This window comes from Solanum verrucosum, unplaced genomic scaffold (assembly GCF_900185275.1).
Source record: "Solanum verrucosum unplaced genomic scaffold, falcon-dt-bn FXZP01000298.1, whole genome shotgun sequence".
In the NCBI taxonomy this organism is placed as follows: Eukaryota; Viridiplantae; Streptophyta; class Magnoliopsida; order Solanales; family Solanaceae; genus Solanum; species Solanum verrucosum.
Window position 1 is genome coordinate 435,457 of NW_026020113.1, and position 19,112 is coordinate 454,568.

A 19,112-nucleotide genomic window follows, 5' to 3' on the forward strand; every position below is an offset into this window, starting at 1 on the left:
GAGCTCTTTCCATTTCTTTTTAACTATTTAGTGGATTATGACTTTGATCCAATAGAGTTCGAACACGTTTCTATCTAAATGAAATAGTGTTTGATGAAAGGATATAGATTCTATACTATGATGTAGGTTGAAAAGAGTCGCTAATTGGTTGTTCAATATGTTTATGTTGGAAGCGTACTAGAAAGAGAATTGAAAAGGCCTTAAAAAAGGGCGATTAGGTGTTGTAGCTAATTTATAGATAAGAGGTTGCACGTTTAGATAGAAGTGTGAAAGAAATTTCAAACATTATAAAAGATATTAGGGATAAAATCATAAAGAATAAATGGCAAGTTCAAAGCAGAGTGCTTTTGCAAAACAATCTTCTCACTTCACAATCCTCCACAAAAGTACTCCCTCTGTTTCAATTTGTTTCTTACTTTTTTCCTTTTAATCCGTTCCAAAATGAATATGAGATATGAGATGAAATCTTGTGCATCTGAGCTCTTTCCATTTCTTTTTAACTATTTAGTGGATTATGACTTTGATCCAATAGAGTTCGAACACGTTTCTATCTAAATGAAATAGTGTTTGATGAAAGGATATAGATTCTATACTATGATGTAGGTTGAAAAGAGTCGCTAATTGGTTGTTCAATATGTTTATGTTGGAAGCGTACTAGAAAGAGAATTGAAAAGGCCTTAAAAAAGGGCGATTAGGTGTTGTAGCTAATTTATAGATAAGAGGTTGCACGTTTAGATAGAAGTGTGAAAGAAATTTCAAACATTATAAAAGATATTAGGGATAAAATCATAAAGAATAAATGGCAAGTTCAAAGCAGAGTGCTTTTGCAAAACAATCTTCTCACTTCACAATCCTCCACAAAAGTACTCCCTCTGTTTCAATTTGTTTCTTACTTTTTTCCTTTTAATCCGTTCCAAAATGAATATGAGATATGAGATGAAATCTTGTGCATCTGAGCTCTTTCCATTTCTTTTTAACTATTTAGTGGATTATGACTTTGATCCAATAGAGTTCGAACACGTTTCTATCTAAATGAAATAGTGTTTGATGAAAGGATATAGATTCTATACTATGATGTAGGTTGAAAAGAGTCGCTAATTGGTTGTTCAATATGTTTATGTTGGAAGCGTACTAGAAAGAGAATTGAAAAGGCCTTAAAAAAGGGCGATTAGGTGTTGTAGCTAATTTATAGATAAGAGGTTGCACGTTTAGATAGAAGTGTGAAAGAAATTTCAAACATTATAAAAGATATTAGGGATAAAATCATAAAGAATAAATGGCAAGTTCAAAGCAGAGTGCTTTTGCAAAACAATCTTCTCACTTCACAATCCTCCACAAAAGTACTCTCCCTCTGTTTCAATTTGTTTCTTACTTTTTTCCTTTTAATCCGTTCCAAAATGAATACCTCTTTCGTTTTTTGACAACTCTTTGATTCTATGTTTCCACATGTACAAAACGAATAGAGTAAATGCATAGGGATTTTTTCAGTATGTTTTAATGAACAAAACTTACCATCTTATGTTAATTATGTTTCTTGTACATCAGCATAAAATTTATCTACAAGTTCTGTTAAACCAACTGTACTCCCTCCTCCTACTTTCTGCAGCAAGCCGTTGAATGTGGTTTTCAAATGCTTTCTCCCCTCTGGTTGACTCCAGAGAACCTTAAGGACATCCGGGGGATAGATCGGTGCAGGTTTAGCTACCAATTGCTGACCATCTACTTCAATTCCGTTCAGCCTTGGAACGTACAGAATCAAATCAGAAATGATGACGAGGGAAGCAAACGCATAGTTAAAGGAAGCCAATATAGGATAAGCAAGCAACTACCTGTTTATAATCTCTAACATTCTTGGCCATTCAGCAAATTTGAAATGCACGTCCATGACGCCAAAAGCTTTCGTGAAGAAGTACCTAGTCTGTCCCAGTTTTTTGCAAAAGGAGATCACTTTGGCCCTGGAAGGGACAGGGATATTTGATATCCTTACAATGGTTGTTCTTGGTGCATCAATTCGCAAGATTGATAGTGTCTCTCCAAGCATGATCAATGAATGTTTCGCAATAGCAATTTCTTTGCCCTCTACTGTCTGGTAGAAGGAGGTTTTGAATGTAAATAAACTGTACTTATTTGCTAGCATTAGAAATTCATTTTGTCAATAAAAACCTCGACTAGTCAAAAACCTACAAGATTGGATGAACTCAAAAGAGGGAAACAAGGAAAGTTATTCCATTAGAAGCAAATTACCTCAAATTCCACATAAGCAACGAAGCTTGATGAACCAAAGAAAATTCCAGTTATGTTGCCTCCGCAGAAGGCTAGAGCTTCTTCGATGTCATGAAAGGACACATTGTGCTTCAATTCTTTTATCATAACTGTCCTTGAAGGATGCTTTACTAATGAGGTGGGAACTTCTGGATAACCAATTAAATCAGGTATACACATCCTCTCTCTCCCTTTCGGAGGAAAAGTGGCCTCCACAACTACTACATTCCTAATGACCGTATCAGACCATTTAAGAGCCATTTGCTTTCCTTTTTTGGACTGCAAAAGCCAAAAAATGGTAAGTGGAAACTAGAATGTGAAATTAGCTGTTCAAATCAAGAGCCTACACTGCCACCATTTTGTTTCTCAAAATGGAGACATTTAATTCACAGCAGAACAAAGTTGGTGCTGAACATATCATTTTGTGCAAGCTGTGTGAAGAAGCGATGCAAAAACAAAATGCACAGAGGAGCATACTTCCATAAGAAAATCAAACCGTGACAGATTATCAGGTTTAGCCCCTCAAGTTGAACATAGAGAGGACGTATTGCTAAATAATGGCACCCTTTGTTTGTACCAGTAACACGTATTTTTAACAACATTTAGTTGTTAAAATTGGCATAACATTAAATCAATTTCAGTTTTGCATCTATTCATTAAACAACAGGGTAGTAGAGCACTAGAGTCTACAGCTACACTACGTTCAAGTGAAAGATCTAACTTCAGTCCCTACACCTCGAACCATCTCCTTGAACAAGCATAACCAAGGTATATCAGCACTGTCTGTTTTCCTGCTGAAGTGCAGCTCATTTCATATTGGTCCAAAAAATACGCGTCTTCATCTTGTTTTTAATTTATTTTATTTCTGTTTTTCTTTTCCTTTTTCTTTTTTTTGCTTGTTCTTTTCTTTCCTTTTTCTTTTTAATTGCTCTGTAATTTATTTATTTTTACAACTATAGGAAGTCGAGAACACAGCCCTGAAAGAAAATGGTCAAAAACCGGAATACTGAAAACATACCTCAAAATAAATGTGTGCAACTTTATAATTAGTTGATATGACACTTGGAAACACAACCTTTGTAATAGCCCCACAACCCTTGAAACCGTCACAGACATCCTGTTCTGTAGCTTTTACATTCACAAACTTTATAGTCATTTTGTTTTCATCTGATAAGTTTTCAGATAAAGAGGCATCCTCATCCTTGTTCAGGTTACCCTTTTCCCTCAAAGATGTAATCTCTTCAGTTTCTATTGACTTGAAGAAATCACGAGGTGCAGTATTCCTGATCTCTGTTCTTTCATCACCAGGGTTGAGATCTTCAACGACTTCGCTAGATATCCCACCCTTCTTTCCAATCACACCCTGAGATAAAGTCTTTCTTTTTTTCCCGTCAGTTGACTGCTTGTTAGTTTGTGCTTGGGTGCTGTTACTTGCCTTTCTTTCACTATATCTGTCAACACTTCTGTCAACAACAATTTCCTCAGGCCTAACAACAGAATGATTCTGAGGAGGGAGCACCCTAATACATTCAATTAAGCCCTTTATGTCGCCACTCTTGCCGAAAGTATTCTGAGAAGTTTCATTAAGGTGCTCAAACTCTCTAGGTACAGATTTTTCACTCTTTGGGGCAACAATCTGATTGATTGCTCGATGATCGGCCTCCATGTGAGAAGACCTATTGGAGACTGATGAAATTTCGTCCATTTTGGTATTAGAAAGTGAGATCGGAATAGAGATGTCTTTGGCTGGAAAATGTTCATTTGCAGGGGAAACTGATGAAATTTCATCCATTTTGGTATTAGAAAGTGAGATCGGAATAGACATGTCTTTAGCTGGATAATGTTCGTTTGCAGAGGAAACTGGTTTTTTAACAAGAACATCCCGCCATTTGTTGGTTGTTTCACTCAGTAAGATACTATTAGAACATTCGACCTGCTTGAGATTGGATGTTCTGTTCCCAAAAACTGACATAATGTCTGATATTACTTCCTCATTTTGCATTTGGCCATTCTTAGCCTCCACCTCTGGTTCATTATTTCCTTTTTCCTGAGAAGCATCTACTAAGCTGGCAACCCTCTTTGAGACACATGATGAATCAGAGGTATCCCTCCGTCCATGTTTTAAATTTGACGAAAATTTGAACTTCTTCATAATGTCCTCCTCCTGGCTTTCAGATGCAGTTGAACCAGATTTATTGGAAGAAATTCTATGTGATGTCCTAGGTATCTCAATCTGCATCCAATGTTCTACGATACATGCGTTCTCAGATTTTGACAGGATCTCTTCACCAGAACTGATTTGTACACTTGATAATGCTTCCTCATCTAGCAATTGTTCTCTCTCTTTCTTAACTAACTCTGAATGATGGAAATCATTAATCGGTTGAACACCGTCGTTGGAATCGGCTTTTCCACAGGTAGATAATGCACCAGAAGACATGTCATTTACCCCGAAGTCAGTTTTTCCTTCACATTCTTTTGAAGAGATATTTAGCAATTCCTCAGTCACAACTGTATTTGAAGAGTTTTTCATATTAACAATCTCAACAGCTATAAAAGAAAACAGAGATGTTTTACAGTCAACATTTTCTTCCATATTAGTTATAGATGTCTTTTCTGAATGAATTGTACTCTTAAGATTATTCATACTTCCACTATCATGACTACAAGCAGACACAACATTATCAGAATCCTTAAGATCAGAAGTGGAAGTTAACGCATGAGCGCTACTGCTCTTCTGCTCCAAAATATTTCCAAATATCTTCTTTTTAGTTATTTGAAAGGCCGCTACCAAACTATTCCACGGATCTACTTCCTTCTGGACACGTGTTTCTCTAGGAAAGACCTCTTCATTTTCAGTCATAAGCCTATAACAACAATGATCCGAGATATGTTTCAGAACAAATGAGATATTAGAGGATAAACTTGTTTAAGAAATAAAAGTTTGCTCATTGTTACGAAATGGAAAAAACAGATACACAGGCACTCCAATACACAAAATACTGTAGACTTTTGCAAGCTGAAGAATCTATATTATCAAAAACAGAGAGGAAAAAAGAAGATATAAGAAAAGAAGCACCCTGTAAATATGACTCTACTGCATAGACTGGTGTATGCCAAAGAACTGAAAAAGCAACTGATCTGCATGAAATTAGTCCATCACTAGTATGATATCCATTTCACATCTCGGAGTATGCTACAAAATCCCAATTCACCTTCTAACTTAGTTTTAGAAAATTGCACTCTCTACTTTTAGATACCCAACATTCATGTCCACAGTTAAACTGCAACATATTTCATCATAATGATCTCCACTGTGCAGTTATGGCAGTTAAACAATCTCAGTTAATAGCTACTTCGTAGGCATGTATTCCCAAAGGAAGATCAACCTGACCTTTTGAAGATGAGACATCATTTACAACCTATGTTGCTCGGATACGGGTGAGGATATCCGATATGGGTGTAGATCTAGAGGTCGAATTCATCATCAAATAAATTTTAGGATTCGGGGCCACAAACTGAAGTACAGGTGCAAGGATATGGCTAATAAATGTATATTACAACATATAAGTCGTAATGCAAGTATACATTTTGCACAAATAAAACTCTAAATCAAATCAAATACTCAATTAACCGATAGTTTTTGGCCATAACTGTAGTTAAAGCACACGAGTTAGGTTGACCAAATCAATGCAGATTCTACACCCAAATCGTGTTGGATTGACACTCAACACGAACGGGCAGGGACTTTGAAGATTCTGAGCAACATGATTATAACAACTACACATCAATCCTAAACTTGGATCCAGCTATATGAATCCTCAATATCCACTATGCTTCAGTTGGACATGTTTCATTCCAATGTCAGATTTTATTTTGTAAGACATATTGGCAGCATTAGAGGTCCTCTACACTTCACGTACAAATATCTAACAAACTGACACCACACCTTATGTAAGTGTACTAACACTATTGAACCTCATTGCCTATATGAATTCTCTTCTTAGTTAAATCCGCATAGATTTAAAAAGATAGCATATCATTGAGACAACTACCCTCCATATGACTTTAGCTATATCTTGTCCCTTTTTTTTTAACACCATAATGTTGCACTAAAGTACTGGTGCATCCAGCGGTCAATGTAGGACATAGTCAAGCCATCTCATTCTCATTTATTATCTGTGTTCTACTTGTACCGTCTGCCTCGGGTGTGATTATTTCTAATTTTGTACAAGTACGTGTCCATCTTAAAATCTTATTTTTATGCTTCATCAGAAAACATCTTATTTGTTGATAATCATCTTGTAGATATTGTTGTGCAAATGCATACTTAATAAGCAACTAATAATTTTGAGGACCTTACTTATATTATCATCAAATTTGAACCAAATAGTTAAGCTCAAAATGTAGCTAAAGGTGCATACTCTTTCTTATTAAGAGATCTTACTTCTTTTCAGCTATCTCCACATCCCTGGCTTTCAGCTGCTCCACCACTTCTGATTTCTTCAACGGCTGTGAAATTTCACCCTTACCATTCACGGAAGAACACCATCTTCTACATTCTGTAAATAGGAACTAGCTGCATTAACACACACAGTTGAAAAGAACAGTACTCCTCAACCCTCCCTCCCTAAAACCAAAAAAAAAGACCAAGAATAGCATTTTACAACCAAAATGATAAAAGAAAAAAGACATAATTTTTTTTCCAAATTGGTATCTGATACACTACTTATTCACTCTTCTACATTCTGCAAATAGGTTCATTAACATATACAAGTGATAAAATCAATACTCCTCAACCCCATCCACCCCACACCAACATTTCGAGACCAAAAGGAAGGAAAAAGATTCACTTTTTCCAAATTGGTATCTTGTAAACTACTTATTCACTTTCTACATTCTGCAAATAGGTTCATTAACACACACAAGTGATAAAATCAATACCCTCAACCCCATCCACCCCACACCAACATTTCAAGACCAAAAGAAAAGAAAAAGATTCACTTTTTTTTCGAAATTGGTATCTGATACACTACTTATTCACTCTTCTACATTCTGCAAATAGGTTCATTAACATATACCAGTGATAAAATCAGTACCCCTTAACCTCAATCCACCCCTCACCAAACATTTTGAGACCAAAAGAAAGGAAAAATATTCACTTTTTCCCAAATTGGTATCTGATAAACTACCTACTCATCTGCCTAATTCTACGAATAGAAGAAAAAAAAAAGTTCACATTTTCAATAAAAGACAAGTGAAATAATCACACCCGAACCCAATACCAGAATCAAGAATCAATTTTATGAGGTTAAAATGAGGGGAAAAAGATAAATTTTTTCAAGTGGGTATTTGATAAACTACCTACTGTGTTGATTAACGGTCGCAATTTGAGTGAAAGAAGACGAGAGAGGGACATTTTTGCTCTCCCCTCTCTTACCGGTAGAGAAAAGCAACAGCAGAGGGTTTTGGCGAGGTTTTAGGATACTCAGAACAATGTTACACAAGTAAATATAATGAACTACCTAAAATACCCTTCTTGCTTAATCGGTCTAGAAAATATTTTTCATGAAAAATATTTTTCTTTCGTACCAAACACACATCGAGTATTTTGTTGTTTTGCCGTTGTTATTGTTCATTTAAGTTATATTTACCTTGCCTAAAAAAATTAATTATTGATCTATTCATTTTTAACAGCTCAAATATGCATTGATTGAAGTTAGGCTATATACTAATTTGATGTCTAAAATTGTTTTGTAGTCGCTAGATGTATCCAAAAAAAAACTAACAATAAATACAAGTTAAATATCGTATCCTAACCTTAGGGATGACCCGGCGATTTGGGCTTGAAACTTTCATGTTAAAGGTCTCAAGTTTAAAACCCGAATTTACCTTCTGAATCGAACTCTTCGCATTAAGCTTGCCTAGTGCGGACTACCTCTCTTGAAAACTCTTTTCATACAAAAAAGTATATCATATCCTAACAAAGTACCCATTGAATTGTGACACATGACATATGACATAATTTGGAGAGCAAAAAATTAAACTCATGGGCAAACATTATTACGTAAAATTTCACAAAATCCATAAAATTGATGTGCACCACTTAATATTATTATCGTTTTTCGAATAAATAAAATAAGTGAACTTGACTCACTTAACTTGAATAAGTCACACATAGGTAAATAAAATTTCTTTTTATAAAAAAAAAATTCTGTTTTAATTGATTTGAATATTTACGTGTTTGACATTGATTTCTTTTATTCTTAAAATCGAAAAAGTAAAAACAAAAAAGATATATAACCCATATATAAATCTAATAATCATAAAAATACGAAATATAGAAACTACACCCCTAAAATTCAAAGTTAGTACAAGAGCCTCTAAGTTTAGAATATACTAGTTTGAAATAAGCTAATTAATACAACCCCTGACTCAAACTCCTTCGCGAACTCCACTATCACATGAATCAAGACCTACACTCTGAAAAGAATGCAACAAGTGTAGTATATGTACATAAATAACGTATAATATGATCGCTGAAAACACTAGCATTAGTATTAGACATGTATAAACATTAATGATTAGGGATGACTCGGTTGGTTTGGAGAGTGGTTATCCAAACGTACGGATGATTCGGGATCGTTCCCTCTCAATGCCATCTGAGTCGAGTCTGTCGCATAGGACTTGCCTAACGCGATTTACATTTTCTGTGTGGTTTGCAAGCTATTACACAGTGGAGGCAAACGATTCGTCAAGCCAAAATCTAATGAATCATCACAGAATGTTAAGTGTGGATGATCATATATAATATGAGTAACATATGCCCCTTTGTGGCATATAAACTGTACAAAAAGTGAGCCTAGGCAATTCAAGTATCACAAATGTATGAGATATTCAGAGTGATGCATTTAACAAACAATTAATCAATCTGTATTTATCACCTGGTACCCGCATAGGCGTTCGTCACCACACACTTAATATCATTATTTTCAAAAATATCTCTCAATTGGAGTCTAAAAGATCTTAACTTACTACAATCTGAAGAAGCGTAAAGCATAAAACAGTCTTTCCCTTTGTCAAAGCCTCTGAGCGCTCCCAATCTATCAAATACGAGTTCTACATAAGTATACGAGTTATTGATACCCATATTGACATAAATGAACAAATCAAAATATCAACTGCACATCATACTACCAGAATAAAAGGAAAAGACATAAAAAGTAATTCCAAATGGGTATCAGACAATGATAAAACAAGTAAATGTAACGAACTATCTAAAAATTTAAAATACCCTTCTTGCTTAATTTGTCTTATTTAATTTATTATTGATAAAAAATTCAAATAAAATAGGTATAATCTTTAATTTGTTTGGGAGGTAATATTTGATATAATATCAATAAGTATGATGATTTCTTTTTATTATATCAAATTATTGATTTAATGTTTTTGTTAATTTTCTTCTTAAATGACCATTTAAATATTTCAATTTTGTTGTATTTTCATGTGCAAAAGTCCATAATTAGGAACCAATGAAAGTTCATTTATCTTTTTGACTGTGAGTAAATAGCTTATTTAAAAAAATATACTATATCTTATGATTTTGAGAGTTACGAGCTTGAAAGCATATAATAACGAAAGATTGTAGTTGAATATGCGGTTTGAAGTGAAAAGGTGAATTGAGTAATGGGATTTTAAAATACAAGGATGTTACATTTGCAGTATATCTCATGATTTTGAGAGTCACGAACTTGAAAGCATATAGTAACAAAAGATTGTAGTTGATTATGCAGTTTAAAATGCACAGATGAATTGAGTAAAGGAATTTTAAAATACAAGAATGTTACATTTGTAATTTAAACTAATAATACAAAGTAATTTTAGTTAAACTTTTTTTATCATTACACTAAATGTACAAATTTGTTTTCTCATTGGAAGCCTGACCACGTTGTTTGTTTCTCTATGGATAGACTAATGTTCGCTTAGTAAACTATATAATATGCAAGGATGTATGGCATAGTAGAATATTTGACGTACTAAATGTATTTGTGCATGTTTATATGTATGATAAATTACATGTGATTTGCATCATTACATGCATTTATCTTTTTATGAAAGACTTATTCCTAAATTATAAATGAAGGTCGTTGATGCATACTTGATTATTATGATTCACCATTTAATGCATTGTATAAATTCTTTTTTTTTTAATGTCAAATTGATTTCTAAGTTATTTCATCTCTTAAGTAAAATCGTCAACTTTTAATGTAAAACTAACGTCAAATTATATCAACTTTCTTTACGTATGATTTATAAAATTTCTAGAACTTTAAATTTGTTTTTCCAAAATAAAAATTTAAAATGAAAATTGAAGGTTAATTGGTGGGAGGAGGGGGGGGGGGGGGGGGGATCAAGGCTGAGTACTTTTATTCATTTAATTTTTATTTTAGAATCATAATTTTAATGTTTTTAAATCTCTCTTAACCTTTACACATTAATTAAAATTACCATTCACTTTGTTTCTGTTCCCGTCGTTATAGAAAAGCCAATGGGGAAAAATTTTAGGCCGAAAAACTTTTTCGTAGTAACTTGAGATTTCCTAACCTAGTCCAAATTTGGACGAAATCGGAGTCTGTGAGGTCTAGGGAAATCTAGTAGCAATTGGGTGATCTAATTATGAATTCGATCACATGAGTAGATAGCTAAGACGTTAAGGAACCCGAACGACTTTACGGAATTGAATTCGGGCGAGTAGAACTCCCGAAACTGATCTTAGCGTGAACAGGTAGTTTCTAAGTGTCGCTGGTTGAAGGTGTGTTGTGGAATGGGGTCTTGGAATTATTAATTTTGTTCATTTCTTCCATTCAAGCCGCTGAGGCGGGATTTCTGCCGCCTGGGCGGGGCCGCTGTAGCGGGGTGAGTGCCGCCACGGCGGGGCAGACACGACTTAAAGTCGGAAATAAACCCCAAAAATGTTTTTAAATCTCTCTTAACCTTTACACATTAATTAAAATTAACATTCACTTTGTTTCAATTTAAATGACAAATTTCAAATTTCAAATTTCAAGAGTCAAACTTTTTTACTTTGACATATATTCAAACGTATAATCTGTAAGATTTTTTAAATAATAATGTACATATTTAGAAATTATATAAAAAATATTATAAGTCACAAAAATTAATAATTTAAAATATATTAAAAACATATCAATAAATTGCAGTCAAATATTTTTTGTTTGACTCTTGAAATTTAAATTATATCATATAAATTGTAACAAAAGAGTAATTAATTAAAATCATTAATTAACATCCTAATTAGATTGGATGGATAATTAAAGGACAAATTACTTAACTACACTCCTTTACTTACCTTAATATCCATTTATCCCTACTTATTTCAAAAATTTCAAAAATCCCTTATTTACCTATGTATCCCGCATGTATCATGTGTACAACGCTATGTATCCCGCTATGTGGAATGTATCAAACGCTATGTATCATGTCCACAACACTATGTCCCGCATGTATCCCGTGCACAACGCTATATATCCCGCTATGTGGAATGTATCAAACCTAATGTATCCCGTGCACAATGCTATGTATCCCGCTATGTGAAATGTATCAAACCTAATGTATCCCGTGCACAACGCTATGTATCTCACAAACATCATTTTTAAGGGATTTTTGGTAAATAGAAAACTAGAAGAAATAGGATGTTATTTAGTACTTATAATATGTGGTTCCTATAATTTATACTAAAATTAGCCCCTAAGAGTGTCACCTGACACTCTTTTTAAAAAATAAAATGGAGCATGGACAAGACACTAACTAATCATCACGGTGTGTTTTATTACAAGGGGAAGGGGAATGATAATTTAAATAGGTAAATAACATATAGTTGGAATATGAAACTTACAAAAAAGTTTAAGTGTTTGAGATTGGCGTTAAAATCAGAAATAATTTTCTCTTTCTGAAAGAAAATAAAAGAGTGACTATAAGTTATTTTCAAGATTTAAAATTTTCTCTTTACAGAAAGAAAATAAAAGATTAGTCATACTAATATTGTAATGGTAATTAATTTTCGAAAATAAAAGAGTGACTATAATACTATTATAATATTTAAATCTAGTTTTAAAATGTAAATTCAATTCAGTCAAAATGAAATAGTTTTTAACTTATCTCCAAGATTTATAATTTTCTTTTTACAGAAGAAAAATAAAAAACTGACCGTAATAATATTGTTATAATAATTATTTTCCAAAAATAAAGGAGTGTCTATAATACTATTATAGTATTTAATTCTAATTCTAAGATGCAAATTCCGTTCAGTCAAAATGAAAGAGTTTATAACTCTACTTCAAGATTTATAATTTTTTTTACACAAAAATAAATAAAAGACCGATCGTAATAATTTTAATTTTTTTTTTTTATATCTAAATTAAAGTCTAATTATTTAATAACATTAATAATGTAATTTTGGTACAACATTAGTTAGCATTAGCTAGAAAGAAAAAAAAAAACAAAATACAATAAATGCTATATAAATTATTTATCCCACTAATAATTTTTATTCTTAAAGATTCTATATAATTTTTCTTGACCACTTTTACTAAATTGTATTAGAAATTTATTGAAAAGGGTCAAATAATTCTCTAAATAGAAAAACAACTAATTGTTTAGATTTTATTTTTGGATTTATCATTTAGCATCAATTGCATTATTTTAGTCAGTCAAACTACACATTAAGTGCGACCATATCCACTTGCAAGTGAGAGTCTCACTGCCTATAAATTCTTCTCACAATCCGTAGAATTGACGTGCATCATTCAAGTCATTGACGCTTTCTGAAGAGATCAAACAGGTAAACTCGATCTCTATTTAGAATTCTTTTTAGAGCATTTTTTAAACTAATGCATCTGACATTTTTTATGTGAATAATTCAGAGTCTTACTTCTGATATCGGATAAGTCAGATAGGTAAGCTAAATTTCTAAGAAAAAGTCCCAAATTTGGCTTGATTTTGAATATTTATGTGTTTGACATTGTTTTCTCTTTTTCTTCTTAGAATGTCGAGTTCCAACCCTAGATTGTTCCTATGCCATATATGTTACCGAATCATTTTCACTTATCATGAATTTATGATTCATGTTCAATCTCACCCAATTCAATTGCGACCACAAGTTCACATATCAGAAGGTTCAACCAGGCTGAATTTAACACCACTGTCAATACTTGCACTACCAACGCAAAATGCAAGATTACTGAGAAATAATAGACATGTGCCACAAGAAACACCGTCATACAATCGTTGGTTACAACCATATCCACACATAGCAGAACGTTCAAACAGACCGAGTTCAACATCACAGTCAAGACTTGCAATACTAGCACAAAATACAAGAATTCTGAGAAATGAGAGACACGTGTCACGAGAACCATCATCATATCATCGTCGTCCAGTCTGGCACGTGCATGTAACTCGTGGGGCACAAACGTTGATGTCAACAAGAAGTAATCAAGTCAGGGTTTCAAATTCGACCGATACAAATCTAACTGAAATTTCTCCTGAATCCATCACAAGACTTTTCATAGATCAGTTGGATGTTCCTATTCAACACATACCTCATGATGATAATGAAAATAATGGGTTAGATCTAACCTTAAAGCTGTGAAGTCAAGAATATCCATGTCTGAAAGTTGTAATTTTTTCTTTCTTGTGTTTTTCTACATTAGACCAAGTGGTAATAATTTGAATAATTTCTTAGATAGTCCAGTTTTTTGTTTTAGTTTTACTTTCTTTTTAAAGTGGTATTGACCGTGCAATAGAAAATTTCATCTTTCTTACAATTCTAGAAACTGTTATTTATATTTCGATTTGTTTGTCTTACTTTCCTTTTTAGTCTATTAAAAAAAGAATGTTTAATTCATTTTTTGACAGCTCTTTAATTTTTTATTTTTTCACGTATCACCTTTAATACCACAAGATGAAAGGACATTTTAGTATTTATTTTTTTACATATCGTTAATTTATGATCACAAGATATAAAAGTATTTTTTACTTTTTTAAACTCTATAAAAAAATCAAAACCTGACAAACAAATTGAAATGAGTGAAAAATATTTTTATCATCCCAACTCATACAATAATGCATGAATAAACAAAACTTAGTACATGTAGTATTTATACTTGGTACTTATCATTCGTTACTTTCGATTTTGGACCTTAAATTTGCCCATGAAATAAATGGTGGTAATTAAGTGAAAATTCAATTATTATTCCTTCCTTTCCAACAACATTTCAATTGAAGTAGTCGATAAAATTTAAGACGGGGAAAGTGGTGATGCTCTTTAACTGCATATGCTAGTTTGATCTTTGATCATCTAGCTATCTTCAAAGCCGCTCTTGGAATTGAAATCAAATAGCTACATTTTTTGTGATCTTCTCTATTAAAATCATTCATCTTGCACTCATCAACCCACCCCGAATATGTTTAAAATAAAGATTACTAGGCCCCTAAAAACATAAGAAGTTTTCCTCTCATATGGCTTGAGATAAATGATTGGTTCGAGGTCTTATCTCTATATAAAATTTCATCTCAGAAATGAAAATTGAATCTATAAATATAAAATGATCAAAAAAATCCAAAACTACTTATTTTTCAGGATCATAATTTAATTTTCCGAATGTATTGCTACCTTGACAAACCTTCCCCTTAAGAAAATTCAGCTAATATCATGTAAATCGATGATTCACATATCAATCAAATTGATAAAAATAAATACTATTTTCTTTATCCTATTTTTAAAAAATAAAATTATCTCAGACGTTTTTTTTTAAAAAGAAAATTATTGATTCCATCTCTGGTGACTTGAGATTATGTAATATTTAAGATAATTTGCACGAATTAATTTTTATTTATTGCTGTTAAAAAAAATAAAAAATGACTGGCTCTAATAATTTATCAACCCTATTTTTAAGGTTAACATCTCATGCTTAGTATAGATATAGTCATTAGATAAATCTTAACTTATTTTTAGATACAATAACACCTTTTTACCCCAAATTTTTTTACTATTAAATGTGGTAAAGATTTATTTTCTACCTTTAAAAAAATCATCTTTCATTCTTCTATTATTATTATCATTTGATATTTAGTAAATTGCATTGATAAGAATTTAAACTCTCTAGCTATATACACCACTATATTTGAACAAACAAAAAAACAGAATAAATTTCTATTCCCAAAAAAAAAAACAAATTCTGTCTTTCTCTAAACATTTTATATTCTCAGAATCTAGTTGTTTATATAAAATCTCATTAACATCATCAAAAACCAAAGTCAAGTGCCTCATATCAAAAATAAAAATTGAAAGGTGAAAACATGGGATTTAAGGATTTTCAACTCAAGATAGCCAAGGTATGTGATTATTTTTTGTTAATCTATATACATTTTGTTTAATCTTTTTTATACTTTAATTATCAATAAACTTCACTTCTAAATCGAGAATTTTGATTTATCTTTAATTGCTTTACCTAAATTGCACTCAATTACCCTAATTTATTTATTTTAAAATCCCTTGTTAGAGTCCTAAACTAGCATAAATCTATCAAGGTTGTAACAATGTTTGAAATTATTGTTATATGTTACAATTCAGAGTACTAGGGAAAATTCACATGTCTATAGGTGCATTCATCTGTTATTTTTTACTATATACAGTAGATGTTGAATTCCCTTAGCTTTTTCGTATATTTGAAACAGTAGATGTTGAATTCTCTCAGCTTTTTCGTATATTTGAAACAGTAGATGTTGAATTTCCTTAGCTTTTTCGTATGTTTGAATCTCCTTAGTGAAAATTCTGGCTTTTCCGTATGTTTGAATCTCCTTAGTGAAAATTCTGGCCTTTTCGTATATTTGAATCTCCTTAGTGAAAATTCTGACTTGGTTTGACGTTTTTTCAATTTCTAAGTTTTTTGTTCATTTTTTATAGAAACTTAGGCTGAAAAAGTTTATTGGCAAAGAAGGAGGAAACAAGAAGAAAGGATCAGAAAATGGGAAGAGGCTTCCATGGATGATGCCAATAACTCATGGATATTACGTGGCGGAGGAAAGCCGCGACGGAGCAAGGCCACAAACGCCTCAAAGTAATAAGGTGGAGTGTGATAAAGTGGTGGTGCAAAGGGAACAAATTGAGGAACAAGAGTGGTGGTTTTGTGGTGTTTTTGATACTCGAATCGGGGGCGGAGTTACCAAGTACCTGCAGGCTCATTTGTTTGACAGCAATCTTAATGAGGTAATTAACAAAACATGATCTTAGGATACTATGTTTCACAATTTTCTTGTGTTTTGTTTGATAACAATGAGCATAGATGTGATCGTTGTTTATTTTGTCATTTAGGTAAACAAAGCATGAAAAATAACATGTTTTTAGGATTCCTAGTTCACCTTTTTCTTGTGTTGTTTTGTTTTGTCATCTTGTGTTGTTTGTCATGCTGATTCTTGCAAAATTGTTTTTTTTTTTGTCTGTTTAAAGGCTGAATTAAGGCATTCAAGGGTGTAACATAGTGTTTAAAGGTTAAGAATCATGATGTCACGGGTTTAAATCTTAGCAGAGACAAAAAATACTAGGTGATTTCTTCTCATTAGTCCTGACCTGCCTTAGTGGACAAAGTTACCTTGTTGGTAGGAGGTAACAAGTATCACTTAGAATTAGTCGAGGTGCGAGAAATACCAAGGTTATAAAAAAATGAGAGGTTGAATTAAGGTTTACACGGAAAGATGAATTTATTTAATCCCATAATGTTCCATCTCAAATTGTTTTTATCTGTTTAAGCTTGAGTCAAGGTTTTCATTTGTATGTCACAGAAATGTTACAAATTTAGAAGTCTATGAACCTATAATGGTAGATATTTACAATATGTATATACACACATAAAAAAGGAGTGTTTTTCGCACAGCTAGCTCATAGTGCAGGTCTCACTTGTATAATATCGTATTTGGCCAGACTGACTCACTCACGTACTCCTAATCGTGTATATTGAATATGGACGGACTAACTCACTTGCCTACTCCGTTTTGTGAATATTGTATTTGGCTAGACTCACTCACTCGCTTACTCCTTATCGATCTATATTTAATACTTTCTTCCATCTACATAATTTAAAGGACAAAAACAAGAATGGAACCGTAAGCTCCTGTGGTATGTATGTTGTTGTGCAGAGGCGTATCCAGGATTTTGTGATGATGGGTGTAACATTACGAAAAGGTGGATCTAAGATATAAATTTGACCGGTTTAACATTTAGGTTCTTATCACTGAAAACCACTAAAAATTTTAAATTGTAGGTCCAAAATTATTTTTACCTATCCCAACCACTTAGAGAGGCGTTACCCAATTTTAGAAAGAAAAATAAAACAAGAAGAATAAAAGATTCAAATTTCTAGCCTCACTTAGAGAGGTGCATCTCATCATCACACAACATTAAATATTTAAATATTTTTTAAAAAAAGTAACACTACTATATATGATTTCAGGAGGGGAGCATGGGTTCACGTGAACCCGGTGACCCCCTCCTGGATACGCCTCTGTTGTTGTGTGTGTGTGTGTGTTAGTAGCATTGGGAAGTTTTAAAAAGCCCTCAATGATAATCAATATGATCACCTATGAGAGGTCATTTTGATTGTTGGGCTAATATCTTCTGTTCCTTTTAGTGTATAACCAAAAGGCATATAATATTTTATCGCCCTACAATATCTGTTACTTTCTATTGTCTCTTGTACTTCGATATCTGCTTTGATATGCTTTTCCTTGAACCGAGGGTCTATCGGAAACAACCTCTCTACAGTCTACCCTCCCCAGACTGGGTATGTTATTGTTGTTGTAGGCATATAGTTAGAGGTGTTTAGCTCATTTTTTGCGCCTATTTTCGTACAGTCACAGATGAAGAAGAAAAGCAAAGAAACATTGAAAAAGGCACATGTTCATGCTAAAGCTAAGGTCAGGGAAACGGAGAAACTAGAAAGCACCTGGAAAATGGGTTCAGCTTCTGCATTAGTCATCAATGGCGAGAGGCTAGTACTCGCAAACATGGGTGAATACAAAGCTGTAGTATGCAGAGACGGCGAAGCTTTTGAAATTAACAGAAAGCAACAGCAAACAACAAAGCCCCATTGGTCACATAAGCTCTTCTCAGGTGTGACATAATAATATATCATCCTTTGTGAAATTTCCTTTTGATGTAGAAAGAACTATATAGCTGAGTTTATTGTTTTTTGGTTCGTATCAGCTGCCAAACGCTCACCTAAAACTGGAGCTGATAAGCGTTCTAAAAGGTCGGAACTTGTTGTTGGTTCTGAAAGAATTGATCGCGATACTGAATTTGTTATCCTAGCTAGCCCTGGCGTATGGGAGGTAAGCTCAAAATCCAACACTACAACAAATAAAAAAGAGTTAATAGTCAGAAACACACCTAAAGTATCTTGTTTTTTCGAGTTTTATACCTGAACAACTATCAGTTATTCCCTTTTCCTACCTGAACGATAGTAACTCACACACCTGATAGTTCATGTATGAAACTCGAAAAACTAATATACTTTCGGTGTAAAAAGAAAGAAAACGAACCTTTGTGGCGACTGTTGATATCTGATTGAGAAATTTTTCGACAGGTAATGAAGCAGCAAGAGGCAGTGAACCTGATTAGGCATTTGGAAGATCCACAAGAAGCTGCTGAATGTTTAGCAAAAGAAGCGATAAATAGAATGAGCAAGAGCAATATTTCTTGCCTTATCATTAGATTTGAGTGATGCAGAAATGAGAAAGTTTGTGTAGTACTAGCATTTGTGAATGAAACTACA

At 32.9% G+C, this 19,112-nt stretch overlaps 3 protein-coding genes across 3 annotated transcripts in view; 2 read left to right on the forward strand and 1 right to left on the reverse strand.

Annotated features, from left to right (window-relative positions):
* LOC125825643 (germin-like protein subfamily 1 member 7) overlaps positions 1 to 19,112 on the forward strand; it is a 318,424-nt gene that overhangs the window by 51,163 nt on the left and 248,149 nt on the right. The gene's annotated exons all lie outside the window — the stretch shown is intronic.
* LOC125825658 (uncharacterized) lies at positions 1,482 to 7,726 on the reverse strand. The gene is made up of 7 exons (XM_049504985.1): positions 7,627 to 7,726; positions 6,710 to 6,824; positions 4,392 to 5,129; positions 3,281 to 3,905; positions 2,245 to 2,541; positions 1,830 to 2,086; positions 1,482 to 1,739 (listed from the first exon to the last, which is right to left on the reverse strand). The coding sequence occupies exons 1-7, from the start codon at positions 7,679 to 7,681 to the stop codon at positions 1,526 to 1,528; spliced, it is 2,301 nt and encodes a 766-aa protein (XP_049360942.1). The 5' UTR covers positions 7,682 to 7,726; the 3' UTR covers positions 1,482 to 1,525.
* LOC125825635 (putative protein phosphatase 2C-like protein 44) lies at positions 15,556 to 19,082 on the forward strand. The gene is made up of 5 exons (XM_049504960.1): positions 15,556 to 15,678; positions 16,250 to 16,552; positions 18,193 to 18,451; positions 18,545 to 18,669; positions 18,924 to 19,082. The coding sequence occupies exons 1-5, from the start codon at positions 15,643 to 15,645 to the stop codon at positions 19,059 to 19,061; spliced, it is 861 nt and encodes a 286-aa protein (XP_049360917.1). The 5' UTR covers positions 15,556 to 15,642; the 3' UTR covers positions 19,062 to 19,082.